At 40.7% G+C, this 17,624-nt stretch overlaps 1 protein-coding gene across 1 annotated transcript in view; it reads right to left on the bottom strand.

The window, feature by feature from the left end:
• The window catches only part of Dnah9 (dynein axonemal heavy chain 9), a 329,177-nt gene that overhangs the window by 225,112 nt on the left and 86,441 nt on the right, over nucleotides 1–17,624 (bottom strand). Inside the window, exons 21-26 of the mRNA XM_051180369.1 lie at nucleotides 16,473–16,603; nucleotides 15,662–15,788; nucleotides 12,143–12,295; nucleotides 10,852–10,977; nucleotides 8,405–8,644; nucleotides 7,630–7,790 (exon numbers count right to left, since the gene is read on the bottom strand). Coding sequence (XP_051036326.1) covers nucleotides 7,630–7,790; nucleotides 8,405–8,644; nucleotides 10,852–10,977; nucleotides 12,143–12,295; nucleotides 15,662–15,788; nucleotides 16,473–16,603 — 938 coding nt within the window. The remainder of the gene's footprint in view (nucleotides 1–7,629; nucleotides 7,791–8,404; nucleotides 8,645–10,851; nucleotides 10,978–12,142; nucleotides 12,296–15,661; nucleotides 15,789–16,472; nucleotides 16,604–17,624) is intronic.

Raw genomic sequence — 17,624 nt, 5'->3', positions numbered from 1 at the left:
AATAATTTATCATGTAGAAGATAAGCAAAACATTTTTATTGGTTCTCGACAATTTCATACATGTACATAGTGCATTCTATTTACTTCTATCCCATCTTCTCTTGTCTCTGATCCCCATCCTCTCCCAATTTCTTACTAGAGCCCCACCACTTTTCGATTCATATCTTTTTGTTTTGTGACCAACTGATTTTAGCCAGGACTAAATTTCTAAACAATCTTAGGAATTAAAAATGTTGCTTCATGCCCATGAGGATATGGGCAGCACAAAATGAATTCAGCGGGTTTTTATTTATTTATTATTTTTAAGGCACAAAGTTGGGAGTGGGTAAGGGAGGTAAGGAATGGGTCTGAAATATGATCAAAATACATTATATAATATTATTAATAAAAATTTAAATTTTGAGTTAGATTTGATAAAGTCAATCTCCAGAAAGACAAATGCAAAACTGATCTCTAGCATCCTTACTCACAGAGAATTGGAAGAATGTAGTTAGAGGGTAGTCCATTAAAAGGGTCAGAATTTTTGATAGGTCCCAAGCTCAACATAACAGTTGGCAGTAAGGAAGAAAAATGGCAGCCACTTTAATCTAGAACAAATTGGTTCCTTTTACATTATAACATTTACATTTCAATAGCTTATGTTTACCACAAATACCTACAATTCTGGGTCTATTTTGTTTCTAAAGTCCTTCCCCATTCGGACACATCATTCTCTTTGTTTATACTAACAGGAAGTGTCTTTATCAAAATGTGATGGGAAGAAATGACACAAATGCCCGCTCTGTCCCTGAGACAATCTTTTTAGCAAAAGGAGCAGCATGCCTGTGACTAGGTTTGAGTAGTAATCACTGTGAATTGCTGATTTCTGTTCTCACATATGAAAAGAAATATTAGAAGTGAGTTAGAAAACCCAAAATACTTGTAAGTAACATACTTGGAATTTGTAATTCAGGACCTTAAGTGGATAAAATAAAAGGTGAATATGTAAAAATTCCCATATTCACAAAAGACAAGAAAATTAAGATACATCAAGTCAAGCAAAGAACTTAACACCTAAAGCAGTAATGTTGATAAACTGATACATTGAACTGAATAAAAATCTAAGACATTTGAACTTCAAAAGATGCCATGAAGAAAAAGAAAAGATTCACCACAGTCTAGGATACCATGTCTATAACTATCTATGTAATAAATATGATTATTACAATTCCACAAACAGATGTTATTATACCAAAGAAGAAAACTTGAACAGTACAAGGCACATGATAAAAGTTGCTTGATATTACTGCACAATTGAAAAATATCAATTATAGCCTGAGTGAGATAGCCTTTCATACTGCCCACAATGGCTGCAATAAGTAAGTCAACAATGACCAACACCATCAAGGATGCAGAGAAATGGGAATGCTCACACATTACCTGTGAGAGTTTAAAATGGTATAGCCATTTTGGAGAACAATTTGGAGAACAATTTGGAAGCTTCTCTAAGAGTCAAGCACAAAAGAGCATAAGATCTAACAGGTCTCCACCCATTGCAAAAGAAAAAAAAAATACACCCATGTGAATACTTGCATGAAAATGTTCATATCAGTAATGTAATAATGGCCCTAACTAGAAACAGCCCAAGAGTTTGGCACTGCCCAAATGTAGAGACAAAATACAATATGTCCATGCAATTGAAGCCCCAAGGTCTACATTTAGGGCCCAGAGATAATTATGCTCCAGTCAGCTGAACACAGTTTGGTTTAAAAGTTGGTTTAATTTGTCTAGAAGTCCAATGTGCTATCCATTGTACCATAGAGCTAGGTAAAAGCTGGTTTAATTTGGATTGCTATCATTATTAATTGAAAATGCTTTGACCAAAAAAGTATTTGGACTCATTGTTCTTAACAGTCAAAACATTCCCCAAAATACTCAAAGAGTTTAAACAAAAAGCAAAGTAAAGTAAGTTAGGAAAATATATAGGTAGGTATATTTTTCTTCAGACAATGGGTTCTTAAACCTAAGAGCAATTTATAAACAACCAGCATGGTGATGGCATAACTCTCAGGACAAGAAAATCTACTTGCCAATAAACATAGAGTTCTGAAGTCTATGAGTAATTAAGGCCCAAACCCAAAGGAGATGTAGGGTGACCAGCAAAATGAATAGGGACATGAGAGCAATTCATACAGCTATGTAATGTACTCTGCACTCAACACTTTCAGAAACTAGTGAGAGTGGGGACAACCTTATTTTTTAACAGAACCGGGGGCTGGAGAAATGGCTCAGCATTAAGAAAACTTGCTGCTCTTCCAGAGGACCAGAGTTAGGATCCCAACACCTACATCATGTGACTTATAGCCACTTGTAACTCCAGCTCCAGGGGACCTGACACCCTTTTCAGTCCCCCATGGACACTCACCCTTATGAGTTTGTGTGCACACACATGTACAGATGATAATGTGCATGTTTGTACCACTGGGTTATTTTCTTCCTTGGTATCTTAGAGGAAATTCACAGAGAACCTTAAAGGAACATTCGCAGAGGAGTTTGTGAGGCTTCACTGTTAACAGAGAAGCTCGGTAATAACTCCAATGCCCCTATCCCATCACATGGTTACATTCCATACATTATGCGACACTTGCAAGCAGTCTGTGAGTCAGCTTCTCAGGGTTTTAGAAGTATCCCCAGAGAATACATATGCAGATGTGAACAGATGCCTCCACATCCCAGAAGAGCCTCCAAAGTCAGACCACATACAATGTCACTAATGTCCCACTTGGCCAACCAATGCATTTATTGGGCTAACTTAGAAAGCATAGGTGAGGTGTTACTTATAGGAGCCTAGCCACCCAAGAGTCTCACCAAGCATGGATGACAACTTCCGGTAGCTACATAGATGGAGTCTCCCCCTTCAGTTAACTCACTTCAATCTATATGCTCCTTCACCTGCAGAGGCTATGGACAGTTGAGGCAGAACCACAGATAGCTAGAGGTGGTACAAGTATGCAATGCCAACAGACCAGAGTCTGCAGGGGTCACACTCTCTCTCCCCATACTTTTTTGTAATTAACCCTTTTAATTTTATTTTATGTGCATTGGTATTTTGCCAGCATGCATGTCTGTGAAAGCATGTCAGATCCTCTGGACCGGGAGTTACAGACAGTTGTGAGCTGCCATGTGAATGCTGGGAATTGAACCCTGGCCCTCTGGAAGAGCAGACAGTGCTCTTAACTACAGAGCCATCTCTCCAACTCCAGCCTGAGGATCTCTTGCAGGTTGTTAAATGGCTCTGATGAAGGTGGTAATAGCTCCCATGTCCAGAGAAGAGCTATCTACAACACCGTATTAAGTAAAATGAGAAGTCTCCCATGCCTTGTAACAGATCATGATATCATCTCCATTTCTGTCTTCAGAAGCCACATGATCCTCCTTGGGTGCCTTGGCTTTCTTCTTTAATTACTAAGGTTTTCAGATTTTCTCTAACAGAAAAACTGAAGGAAAACTTCCAGATTCTTGCTGGCTCTGTCCTTGTCTAGCAAACCACCTTCAAAGACTCTTGCATCAATTATATCTCACCTACTTGTACTTTTTCCAGAGAAATTAGGAGGTGCTCAAAATTGATAAGCAGTTGATTAAAACTACTTAATATAGCACAGGGCAGATAGAAGCATTTGTGTGTGAAGGGAAAGGGAGGGTCTGGGAGGAGGTAGGGAGAGCTCATCCAAGGCTGAGGGACAACCTAGAAGAATTTCTTTTGTTCAGCCTGAGAAAACATTTCCATTTGGTTCTTCAATTTAGTGCTGTACCTAAGTCCCGTGACAGCGACTGAGCCTACTTACAAATTCAAGTCCCATCCAGGCAGTGGGAAATTCCAAAGACAGGGGTACAAGCAGTCAGATGTACTGTACATAGGCGTGTTTTTAATGAATGTGCAGAGGTTGTATGGATCAATTGTCCATTTGATTAATTCTTCCAGCAGGAGCGAATTAAATGTCCCGATGCCACACACAAATGAAGGCTGAATGCTCTCTAAAATGTGACTTCCTATGTGGAGAATAATTTTATTTCTTCTGGGTAAACCATGTCTTGAGATAATGATGGAAGTCAACGAGAAAGGGAGACTAATGTCAATATTCAAGTACATGCACTGTCAGAGAGACATCTAATGTGCAAAACGAGGTCAAGGTTTATATTGCATTCACTAATATTTGCAGCAAATCCTCCTTTCAAACTATTATTTGCAAAATCCCACAGAAGAGGAGATAAATCCTTGTTTTAGAAACAATTTATTGTCAACTCTTCTTACCACTCTCCCTGAAGACATCAGGCATGAGGGTACCAGAGTCCTTTAAATCCAAAGTACTAATCATCTTCTTCTGCTACCAGGCAAATGTCAAGATCCAGGTAAATAAGAGTCTTATACTCTTATGACGTGGAATAATAATGTCTCACAGGCCAGCAGAAACAAAGTACAGAAATACTCTGAATACTATGAGGAAGCAGCATCCATACCCCAGACCCTGGAACTCATCTCCCAGCATGGGCTTAGGGAGTCTATCCAGAAGGCCTGTTATAGTTGTGCACAGTGAGAGCAGAGCAGGGCAAGCCAAAGTCAAGGCTATCGTAGCACATTCAGTCTAGAGTGGAAGACAGATATTAATCAAATTGCTCAAACATGTGATGGCTTCATTATATTGTTTCAAATGATGTAATTTCCTTAACTGTTAGCTCCTATTCCATGGCAAGCCAGAAAAGTCACAGTAAAAAGAAATGTGCTGCCAGATTTATTTCTAACAATGGATGCCTTATTGGGAATCACAATTGTAAGAGATGTTTGGGAGAATCCAAGCTCAAGGTACCTTGAATTGGGAAAAACTTCATCTCTCACTAGAGGGGTCCTGGATTTAATTGAGTTCAAGTGAAACACAAGTCAACTTTTCCTTGATATTGCCTGTTCCTATGATTAGAAACTTTTACTTTTAGCCATCATTCATTCATTCATCCTTTCAGCAAATGCTCCTACATGTTGGTGATTTTACACAAGGCAAATGAAAGTCCCTGATCTCAAAGAGAAAGCAAGTAGACAAATAGATCATTCCAAGGAAAGTTAGGAGGGAGACTGAAGGGGTTCCATAAGGGCTGTCTGCTGTATGTGCACATCAGATGGAAGTGGCTGCTTTTAGAAATGGTGGTTGGGGAAGGATGACGGAGGGGCCATGGTGGAATGGAGAGCCTGGAGGAATGCAGGCATGAGATGGCTGAAATACACCTCTAGTGATGAGTAGAAAGGAGGCTTTGAGGACAGTGCAGGGAGAGAGGATTAGGAAGATTGGCATGGATCAGCATGTCCTACAAGGACTGTAGGTTTTGGCTGAAGTGCAGTAGAGAGCCACTGGAGGCCAGGATGTGGCCTCATGAAGAACACACAGAAAAGGAGTCATGAGAATAAATGGGATGATTTGAGTAAGACTCTAGGAGTGAGAGACTTTTCAAACTGAGCAGGAAAATGAATGAAGAGGGTGGAAAACCTGGAGGCAAACAAGCCAAGAGGTCTTCATCCACCATGGATGCTAGGTATTCAGACTTTCCCAGTTCTATAAGCAGTTTAAGTCATTTGAAGCTGTTTATCAGATGTTTAGAAATGTGTTTGAGTATTTGATGTTACCACTTAAAATAGGAACTAGAAGGCTGGTGAGATATCTCAGTTGGTAAAGTACTTATCTGCAAGCATGAGGACCTGAGTTCAATCCACAGAATCCATATGAAAACAAAACAAAACAAAACAGAAAACGGAGATGTGGTAGTATGTACTTGTGATCCTAGAACTGGGGAAGCAGAGGCAGGTGGATTCCTGCCAGATTAGCCTACTTGGCAAGGTCCCTGGCCAAAACAAGACCCTGTCCAAAACAAGACACCCAAACCTCAAAACAATAGATAAAGGTTGAAATACCTGAGAAATAATATTCAAGGTTGTCTTCTGATCCTCCCCATGTATGCACATGCACACACACACACATGGCACAGCCTGTTTTAACACAGATTATGATAATCCCCACTTCATTTCTGGATAAAATTTTGTAAAGTGTGATTTTCATCACTACTTACTGGATAAAGAATCCATCTTTTACATTCTTTAGTCTGATTCTGGTGACAGGCTGCCTTCCCCAGAGTCAAGTATCTACATCCCTCTCCAAGCTCTCTGATTTCCATGGCTTTGCAATATTTCATTAATGATTAACTATATTTCTTTCACTTTGTGGAACTACTTTGACAACTGACAAATGCACTGTGTGTGGCAGCCCAAGCCTGAGGAAGGATTACTGCACAATCACAGCTAACCTGAGTTATACAGTGCATACAAGGGAGACAGTGTTTCAAAAAAATCCAGACAAACAAAACGGATGCTAGAGTCTCTTTTATCAGCAAGAGTGATACACACACAGATTTTGATATTGCATGATGGACACCCTGACAGCCATCTGACAGTCTCCCCCAGGATACAGATTTTCCTAGAAAGTTCAGAGCATGCATTCTCTGTTGTTGTTCAAACCCTTCTAGACATCATTTTCTTCCTTTTGTGATGGAGCCCTCTGCTCAAAGTACAGGCACATTCTGTGTCCTGTACTTGGAAATTCACAGCAAATGGCTTTGAGCCTTACTTGAGTTTAAGACAATAATTCTCAACCTGTGAGTCATGACCCCTTTGGAGGTTACCTACCAGATACCATGAATATCATATATTTACAATATGACTCATGACAGTAGCAGAATTACACCTATGAAATAGCAACAAAATAATTTCATAGTTGAGAGTCCCCACCACATAGAACTGTATTAAAGAGTTGCAGCATTAGGAAAGCTAAGAAGCACTAGTCTAAGGTCTAGAGCTTCCCCCTTGTACTATTTAAATTTTTACCTGTGTTTTGATTTTACCACTAGGATTATTATTTAAAAGTAGGAAATATTTTAGCAATCTAGAAATGCCAGTGGCCAGCTCAGTGTGTGGCTTGAGTTCATTCATGTATGAACTAGGATGAAGGATAGAGAATATATACACCCAAAACACCAAAAGCACCTTAATGGTTATGGATATGTTCCTTACAGTTTTGTATTCTCATAGTGTGAGAGGCAATGAATAGATGTGCCAGTGCAGAATACCTGTTTTGCTTTTTAAACGTGAGTGCTTGGGATTGAACTCAGATCCTCATGTTTGCATGGTAAGCACTTTACCAACTAAGATACTTGACTCAACAGACTCAAAACTTTTCATTAGGATTATTGTCTTATCCCCAGGAGAGAAAGAGCATGAAAGGTATGAATTACTCCTTCCATGTCACAGTTCAGAGACCAAAGGTGAGGTCACTTTAGTCATGGTTAATTGTGTGGGTGTTGGAATTCAGGTGTACATCATCATTTTAGTAATTACTGAAGAAAGTTACAGATCAATGATTTGCCCTGGAGGCTTATTTGAAGACAACCACCTTATCTCCTTTCAAGTTTTTACAACTGCTACATTGAGTCAAATTTCTCCCCCCTGAAACTATGCAAACAAATAGAAAATTATGGTGATCTTGATCCTGGATGATCATTAGTTAGACTTATCAGGAATAGAGAAATCTATTATTAGATGGTACTATCACTTACCTGTCGGTCAAAGGTGTTATTACTAGGCGAGGTGTATTTCCCAGGTACTCATAGGAATATAGAAACTGGGCGTCACAGATGTTGGCAAAGCAGTGTTTGGCCTCATCATCCCAGCGATGACGTAGCTGTGACAGCCATAGGAAAGCCTGGGAATTGTCAACCTAAAGAAAGAGTGGCAGAGCATGTGGCTGAGTTATAATGCCTTACACATAGTTGGCCTTCTGCTCACAGGAAGTGAAAGCCTCTGGATGGCTTGGATGCTGTCTGACACTTGAGAGTGCAAGACGCTCTGCCCATAGCATAGAAGCACAAGCGTTTCTGATTGTACATGCTTCCCAGCTTGCACTGGGGCTATATACTGATAATAAACCCATGATAGGTATAAAATGAATTTAATTCACTTATCCCATTAAACATCATGACTACATTACAGAGTGAAGGTATTTTCATTACCCTGTGGTTGGATAAAATCACTTTACATAATGTGCATTACATGATTGTGTTGAGTAGCTTATGTAATTAATCACCCACTATAACAAAAGTGCAGTTCCTACTAAATATACATTGCTTTTCTACCACCATCAAATCAAAACACCATGAGCTGCTAGACATAAATCAAGGACTACCCCTGTGCTGCTGTGCTGGAAGTTTTGAGAAGCAGCAGGAACTACCATGCTCCCTACCCAGCTGATATGCAGACCCAGGGGCTGTATTGGAGTGATCCTGATGGAGACACTACTTACAAGAGAAATATACCTGGATCTACAGTGCCTACCTTTTGAGCAATCATCTTTGCTACCACATCCCGGGCATGCACATCAATGGTACATATGGTCATGATCTTCTGCCTGTCTCCTTTGGAGAGCTGGCCAATTAGCATGGTGATAAGGGTTTTGAGTTGGGCCACTTGCTTCTTGTAATAGTCCTTCATGGCATTCTCATAGCCTTCCTCCAGCCTGGCAAATGCAATGCCCACCTCTGTTGTCCACCAGATCTGAGTGCAGGTCAGAGCTACCTGTGGCACAAAGAGCTGCTTAGTCAAGCTGTTACTAGGGCTTGTTTCCAAGCAACCCACTCATGGCACAGCAAGAGTTCAGGATGTGACTGTGTGGGTGCAGGCCCCTTCCCTCCCTCTTCCTTGATCATTGACTAAAGCAACCATATGCTTTAAATCCTCAGAGATGTGAACTAATTACAACACAAATGAGAAGAGCACATTCTGCTCCCAAATGATGGATCATGGTTGAGAACATCTGAGGCTGGCTCTGGCTGATGTCTCGGTTTCTAGGAATAGCTACAGGTGTCATTCACCTCTCACTTTCCACAGATGGCACCTCTGCCACATGTAGGAGGACAACAGGCTGACTGAGCATTTCAATGACACTCAACCCTTGATCCTTTAGCAGCCCAAGTACTCTAACTTAGTGGCCGTCCACATCTGCTTGTTCTTGATATTTTCACCACATCTTTAATTTCTCAAAAATCTATAACCCCAAAATGACCACTTTTGAAGGTCAGGTGAATAACACCAAAATCCACTGTGGTCATTATGCTTGTATTTTTCAGAGATTAAAAATAAACATGGAAATGGAGATTTAAATCAGCATTTCTTCTGTTGACTGTGAACCTGTATATGACAAATATATCCTTTTGAGTATTTACAGGGGAAGATTTAGATGCATTGTTCATTTGGGGACCCATTAGACTTGGAGACATTGTTCTAGATGCTATATATTTAATAGTAGGAAGGCATTACATTTTTTTAAGCTCAAAATTCTAATTCAGGATTTGTGCTATGAGAAAGCCTGGTGGAAATTATTCCTTTCATGAAACAGGAATAGTTGCTGTAAGCAGTCCCATCCATTAAGTTGCCTCGTCTTCCTGTGAGATTTCATCCTACTGGAGTTTGTTAGAGAAAGCCCTTTTGTATTGGTGCTTTATCAGATGGCCTGATGGGACTCATTTCTCTCTACAGTCCTATTTCTCCATTCTGTCTGTACTCACTCAGTCCTTTCTGCTTTCTTCAGACCCTCCTACCCACTTCCATGTGGCCTGTTCCATGGCACTGTGATGAAATGACCTCATTCAGTCATCCAGGGACAGACTTCATCCTTGTTTTGCTTAATCTTGTGGAAGTAGCTGAAATTTTCTTACTGTTCTGCTACTAACAGCTTGTTTTATGTTTCATGATAACTGTGGCCTGGGCCTTCCTTCTAAGATGATTCTTTGTTCCTTTTCTGTTTCAACTCTTCCTACCTGCTTAGGCTCCTGGTAATGGCTGGGGATCTGTGCTAAACCTTTTCCTCATACCATCAAATTCTCATAGTCACTAATCTAATCCTATGGCTTCAATTAGAACTACTTACTGCAACCCTCAGATAAACCAGCATTAGTCCTACCCTATCACTTGAGGGCAGGAAGAGTTGTGTTCCACAGCCAGAGTCATAAAAAGTCTTCATTTGTCTTTGTAATTGAGACCCTCTTGAGAAACATGGGCAGAATTCAGTTAAAATTTGGGATCAAGACAGTCTCCCTAATGTGGTCCATTGGAACTGGCTTCCAGATAGAGTCTATGAGCTGCTTCCTGCTCCCTCCCTTGTTAGCCTTGCTTTAGCCATATCTAGCTCTTCTCCATTCTTCAGGCACTTTGGGTTCACTTTTGCTTCTGAATGTTTGCCTATGCTCTTCCCTGTATGGAGTGCTATTTCCCCCATGATTTAGCTCCCTAACTGCTACTTCAAATCTTGGCTTAAGTGTATCCTCAGGAACACAGTGTCAGACCTCACAAGAAAGTTACATGTGCCCAGGGAACCCTGAGCCTAACCTGTGGTCACACTAGCCACATTTACAAGGGACTGGGTTCTATAGGAGCCTGTGAACTCCAGCAGGGCAGTTTGCCTTATCTTGTCTTCTGTTGGGCTTCCCCTCTCAAAGTCAGCAAAGAGCTGCCTGGGCAGTGTATGCAGACTCCCAAGTTTTGAACTGTTTGATCTTCTTCCTACAGTCAACAGATCCACAACCCAAATTTTCCGAAGTAATGACTAAATTCAGTCATGGCTGCCATCTTCTGGCCCTCACAATGGTCTGGGATTCGAGCCCCTCCTATTGGGACACACAGGGGCAGTTAGTTTGAGGTTCTTCACCTCAGAAGGCCCACATAGGCTGTTAGAGGAGAAAGACAGATGAGGACAGAGCTCTAAGATGGTACAACTAGAAAAATACCTGAGCTGGGTATTCAAACAGCCACTGTTCCCTGGACTTTTCTTCATAGGCAGTTACCCCTTCTGTCATCTCATGCCTTACAGTAGCTTTCATGTGACGAAGCACATGGTTCAACCATATTTCAACCTAGAAGAAGACCTCTGAGTTAGACACCACAAGGCTGAGGAAATTTGATAGATACTGTTTTCTTTCACCCAGCCTGAGGGAGTAATGGCAATGGAGCTCTAGCATTGTATACCAACCAGATGCCAGAAGGCAAGGGTAGACATTTTGCATTTATAGTCTGGGATGTGATGAGTGGGAGCTAGGCTAATATGCTCATGTGGAGCACAGGAAAAAAAATGACAACAGGTAAAGGGGTGGTAGAATACTAATTAGAGCTCATACAAAGAACCACATATCTGGACTGAGGCAGATTTAATCAAGTTAAATCTCACAAAATTTAATCTCACAGACTTGTCTACACAGCATGGAGCTGTTAGTTGGGTTTAAGTTTCTCAGTTGAATGTGTTCTGGTCTTGGTCTATTAAAAGACCAAGGTTGTCATCCACCCCCTCTCTAACAAGAGAACTTTGGATTATTTTCCGATCAAAGCAATTCTCTTCGAGCATATGTGGAAAAGGTAGACATTTCTGAAAGTCCATCTTGTTCAGGCCTTATTCTGTGTGGGAATAGAGACTCTGGGGGCAACGCTTGGCTGTGTTGCTGAGAATGATGAGCAGGGCAGGACTTTACTTCAGTGGTGCTGAAGGACAGGGTGGGGTGTAAGGAATGAACTGTCCTATGATTCATGGACCTGTGGTTGGATGTGGAAGATCTGGGAGTCAAATGGGACTTCCTAGAGTAGTGGTAGATAGTCAGTTCTCTGAGGAAAAGAACTATGTGAGGAAATGGCCCCGGACATATTTTCAAAGAGAGGAGACATCTCAGTAAAGGATATTTCTTCCTGAGGAAGGTGCCCGAGTTCCTTATTCCCCTGTGGGGTGTTCCAGGGGTTGGCAACTTAATATTTTCTGTGCAGCCAATCATCTTACAATCCCCTCACAGCTGACTACAGTGACTGTGTGCATTTTATTTCTCTTTGCACTGGTCTCTCTACTGAATGAGGAAATATCAGTGTTTTTCTCAGAGGGAGGAAGGCACCAGAGGCAGCTCCAGTGTGGACCCCACCCAAGGAAAGCTGATCTTCCAGGTCTCAACCTCTGGTGTGAGGGAAATGGGTTTTCACTGAGTTTGGTTTGAATGGCAAGGGATGGGTGAGGTGTGAGGAGAAAAAAGGGCTGTCACTCACCTGCCCACTGCAGTCACAGGGCTCACTGAAGGCCACATATTCTTCTTCTTTGCTATACATGCCAAGACTTGTCTTGGTTGGGTTCTTACTGGAGTCTAATTGGAACTGCATTTTCGCCATGTTGTCAAAGAGTTTGGAGAGGTGACGCTGAACCTGAGAAAGGAAACCATGGCGAAGGATATAAGAGGATGTACAGGAAGCTGATCATAGTCATCTATGGACTTCCAGGGAACAACTTTTACATAAAATAGGAGTGTGAATGCCATGCCTATGGAAGGAAGGTTATAGTCATCATGGAGTTATGGAGAATGGAACCATGTGAACTGGACAGACATGATCAATGGAATAATAATAATAATAATAATAATTATTATTATTATTAATAATAATAATAAACAAAAGCAAAAACTGGCAAAATATGGTTCGACCACTGTTGTTCCATCATTGGAGCCAGTATTCTTTCCTGAAACCAAACAAGAGCAAAGAGGAATGAATACAAGTAAAATCACTGATATGTTTTAGGTTTTAAAGAGAAATCACCACTTGGTTTTGCTTTCATGTAAACAAAAGAAACACAAAAAAGAAACAAAAGAAACAAGTAAAACACTGGTTGGTAGAGAAACAAAGGGAGCCAACTCCAAATCAATTTACAACAGTATTAACACCACTCAAGGGTACAACTGACAAAAAAACTAAATACAGTGAAGAATTTCTGAAGAGTGCTAAGGAAATGGACCAAGAGCTAAGTCTATACTCAAAGAGAGGTGTCTACAGCCAAAGGCCACAGACCTCAGTTTACAGATGTGTGATGAACCCTCCGGGGTGAGGCAGATCAATGGAATTAGAAAGTCTCTAAAACATAATGGGAGAAAACTGTCAAGATGCTAGATGCTATGGTTTCCAGATAGTGGAAAGCCTCAAGTGTCACAGAAATATAACAATATAAATAAATAGATAAACAAAGATGTATTTTAAGCATTATTGGTATAAATTTTGATTTCTACAGACGTACAGATAAAAGGAAATTATCTGTATTATCTGTATCATGATGACTCCTAAATCCATCAAACACACAGAACAAGGGTTAGAAAATACCTTCACTATGCTTCATTCTCTAGGGAATGGGAGGGGTGGATTATTTAAAGATTTACTAGAACCAAATGAGAAATAAATCAAAAGAAATACTTAAGAATGAGTACCATGGGTATCAAAGGTACAGAAAGAATGGAGGTGATCTGACGTCTCCTTCTACACATAGAATTAGTATGATGCTGTTATGATATGTAGTACAATGCTGATATGATAGGTAGTTCATAGCCACTCCACTGTCGCTAGACTACTTGGGAAATAATTCAGTCTACAGGATGAAAACAGAGGGAACACAGATGCAAAGGCGATGTCATTCAATTCCTCTTAACAAGTAGAGCAAGACCTGCTGGAGCTGCTGTTTGGCTCTGTTGAGGAGCTCTCATCCATGGCTGGTGGTGATGCCAAAGGGGACAGTTCCTGTGCAGCAAAGCATTGTAGTGCTAACAAGACTTTTGTGTGTTTACTCTTGAAGCCAGAACTCTCTAGGAATATTTCTAGATCTAGAAGACAGGTCTTCAAGACACAAGGTTACCTAATGCCACATCATTTGGTTGGAAGATAATAGTCATCTAATGGCCAGACTATAATATACCAGCATAGAGTATGAGGCAAACGTTGAATGGAGAAAGAGCTCAGATAAATATGGAATGTTTTCTAAGATATAAAACTAAGTAAAAAGAAGGAGGAGGCACAAAACTAGTACCACATGCCTGCAATTTCAGTAAGCAGAGGTGGAGGAATCACAAGTTTAAGGTCAGTTTAGATTACATAGAAGACTCTACGTGCCCCCCCCCCCCAAGACAAAGTTCAAATAGGTATTGCAGCCTGCTCCGTTTTGTGTGAGAAAGGAGAAGGGGGCATATCTGACTGGATGCAAATGTGTACCTGCCTATCTGTGTAAAGATAAACACAGGAAAGATACATCAGGACCCAGTGATACTGGCAGACTATGAGGAGGGAGGGCAGGCAGTGATGGTGGGAGATAAACAGAGGAAGAAGAGACACTTCTTAAAGAGACATCTTCTGACATGGGTCGGCTCTTGGAATCAAATCAGTGTTCTACAAACTAAAAACTAAACTAAAATAAATAGTGTAGATGATTGAAAAAAAAAAAAAAAACAGCCTAAATCAGGAAAAAAAGGAGAAACAAATAAACCTCTTCATACTTCAAAAGAATGGCAAAGTCACACAGAAGGGAAGAAAGGAATTCAGCCAAGTGACTTGTCAGGCCAGTGCTTGGGTTACATATCTTCAGTGGAGGCAAAATCAAAGATCTCTGAACTCATCCCAGCATGTGAGTAGCGGGAAAACCCCAACATTTAGAGTAGATACGGGCTGTATGGCCCATGGCATTGGATCTTGTAGTAGGGTCTCATTTGGGAAAGCCTTCAAAAGGCAAAGCATGAGACCCATGTAGACCCAGGAAACCAGTTGTTCTGTGGAGAAAGAGGGGATCTGTGTTTGTTACAGACCATACACAGGGATCTATTACTTCTTTAAGCTGGAGGACCAGTGCCTATTGATGCAAACAGCAAAGAGTTTCATCTAGTGATTAACACTCTAAAAACTGAGTAATGTAGCAGACTCTACTTTTACAGGCAAAAACTTATAAAGAAGTAATAGCCTATCTGGCTAGCAAGTGATGAGAATTAAAGGAGAAAACTCAAATATGGAATTCCTCACATATACTTTTATTTTTTTATTAAACCACCCTAAGACCCAATCAATAATATGTCTCAACTTATAAGCTTTGTGGAAACTATTGCCATCATTTTTCTTATTTGTAGTTGACAAACATGTACATAATAATTGTATAGATTTATGGGGTCTGATGTGACCCTTCAACACATCTATATCACAAATATGATTAGGTCAGGGTGATTGGTACTTCTGTCCCATCAAACAATTGGCTCCTTCTTTATTGGGATTATTGAAATTTTATTAGCTTTCTTGAACCTTTTGTGTCCTATAATTATCTTAGTGTGTTATAGACTTTCACAAGTTATCCAGTTATGCCACATCCAGTGCCCATCATGTACTAGCTACTACCTCCACCCCTCTGTTATCAGTGCCCTTGTCTCTACTTCTATGAGGTCAACTCCAGCTGCCATTTGTCTTTCTGTGACTGACTTATCTTATTTCACGTCAGATCCCCCAGCGTCATGCATGCTGTCCTACCAGTGACAGATACCATGCGTCTTTGTATAGCTGTCACTGTTGACCACAATTGACTAGAGGTTTCTTCAGAACCAGACCAAAGGCATTCCTGACGGAGGCTTAAATTCATGCTCCTTTGCTACTCTGCTTCTGTTTTAGCTGCTGGGGAATGGGTGGTGGTGGTGTCTGAAATGCTTGTTTCTTGCCTGAGAGTGGGTTCCTGCTGGGTGTTACCAGCCATTTGGATGGTTTTAAAGCTGCTACCCAGCTTACCTGTTGTGGGGCTGTGCCATTGGAAAGGATGTCCAGCAGGTCAGAGGAGGACAGGAAGTAAAACCGAGGAAAGGCAAGCCTCTTGGTGTCTAGGTACTCTGCTAGGGCTTTCTCACACAGGAACAACCTGATGACACAGAACACAGGTTCCCCTAGTTTAGTATAACTAGCATAACTTGGCCATAGCTACACACACACACACACACACACACACACACACACACACACACACACGTAACCTAAATACAAACACAGCCAGCCCTCAGATGACTTCCTCATCTGAGGCTCCTACCACCTACAGATTGAAAATATTTGCGACAAATTTTCACATGTTTTGAACACACACAAATATGTTTGTTTATTAATCCCTAAATAATACAACATAACCATTTACTTTACAAAGCATTTGTATTGTGTTAGGTAGTATAGATAAGCTAAAGGGGGCATAAAACCCATGGGAGGGTTACACGGGTTGATATGCAACAATATTTTGCATAAGGAACTTGCAGCTGCAGATTATATCTGTAGGTTGTCTTGGAGTAATTCTGAGTAGGAAACTGAAGGATGATTGTATTTACAATATGTAGGACATTTTCAGATTTAAGAACAATGAATACCTAGGGAGATTTGCAAATGGACATATCTGTTCACATCTGTATCAAAACTCTTAATGATACCATACCCTGTATTACCCAAACCTGTAGGGAAAGCAAGGGCCAAGCGTGCTCTCATTGGCAGGCAGTTAATAAAGGTCAGCGACCAAGAAGGGAAGTTTGTATCCTCTCACAGCAGGGGCAGCAAGCCTACCCACCTGCTCTGAAGATCCTCAAGCTTGTCATAGAGACCTGGCTTATTTGTGGCTTCTACCACATTCGGGGTTTTCTGAGCATCATAAGCCAGCTTTCTGAAGTCAGAGTCAATGCTTTCAAATCTCTTAGAGTCCTACGGATGAAACATACAGAAATTAATAATCAATATTTGTCTCAGCTTGGTCCTTGCAGTCATTTGAGGGCAGAAATCCACCCAATCCCAAGAAGATATGTGGGCCAGAAAGGGCAGCACTCTTTGTCTTTTGTTTATGCAGATGATCTGCTGAAAAATATTTCGTGCATTAGAAGCTAAAGTATTTTAAAACAAGAACTTAAATTATTTAATTCATTTAGAAGGTACAGGCAGCATCTGGACACGTTCATCTTGGAACCCTTTGTCATTTGTTTATGCAGATGATCTGCTGAGCGTGTTTTCTGCATAAGAAGCTAAAGTATTTTAAAAGAAAAATTTTCATTATTTAATTCATTTAGAAGGCACAGGAGACTTTAATTAGGAAGGAGGAGGAAAGATAAATACAGAGGGGGATAAAATGTCAGTAAGGATATCTCAAAGAATCATAAGGAATTGTAATTTGACTCTCTGCCCGCAAATACCTACAATACATGTAAGTCTCTGTGTAAATTCACATCTATAGTTTAAATGAAAATTTCCCATGTGAGCTGACAATGCTCTACCTAGGAGCCATAGACTATTAAACAAAACCTCCAATATCAGGCATGGGAAGCCCTCTTTTGAGTTGGCCAGGATTTTCCAAGAAACTCCCAAAACATTACAGCCATTGCTGATGATCTAGATTGTCCACTCCCTTGCCAGAGGTAGAAGATAAGTTCTCACTGCTAAAGACACCATGAACTTTAGATACAGGGCACTTAAGGGAATCTCACCTGAAAGCATGCTCCTTGAGGACTAGCCTCCATGGTGCTTGAAGCTGCCACATAAGTTCCCAAGGGAGGGAAGAAATCAACAATGCTATGCAGCTATGCCACCTATGAGCCACAACAGCAAAAGCATGGTACCACAACCCTAAGGGTGCAATAGTGGCAAGAATACCTTGGCAGTAACCAACAGCTCCTAATTGGAATTAAGACCCATTTAACAGGAAGGAAACCATGTGTGGTACTAGAAACCTAAG

The sequence above is a fragment of the Phodopus roborovskii genome, unplaced genomic scaffold, assembly GCF_943737965.1.
Source record: "Phodopus roborovskii unplaced genomic scaffold, PHOROB, whole genome shotgun sequence".
NCBI lineage: Eukaryota > Metazoa > Chordata > Mammalia > Rodentia > Cricetidae > Phodopus > Phodopus roborovskii.
Note: the sequence above shows the minus strand (reverse complement) of the source record. Positions and strands in the feature narration are given on the sequence as shown.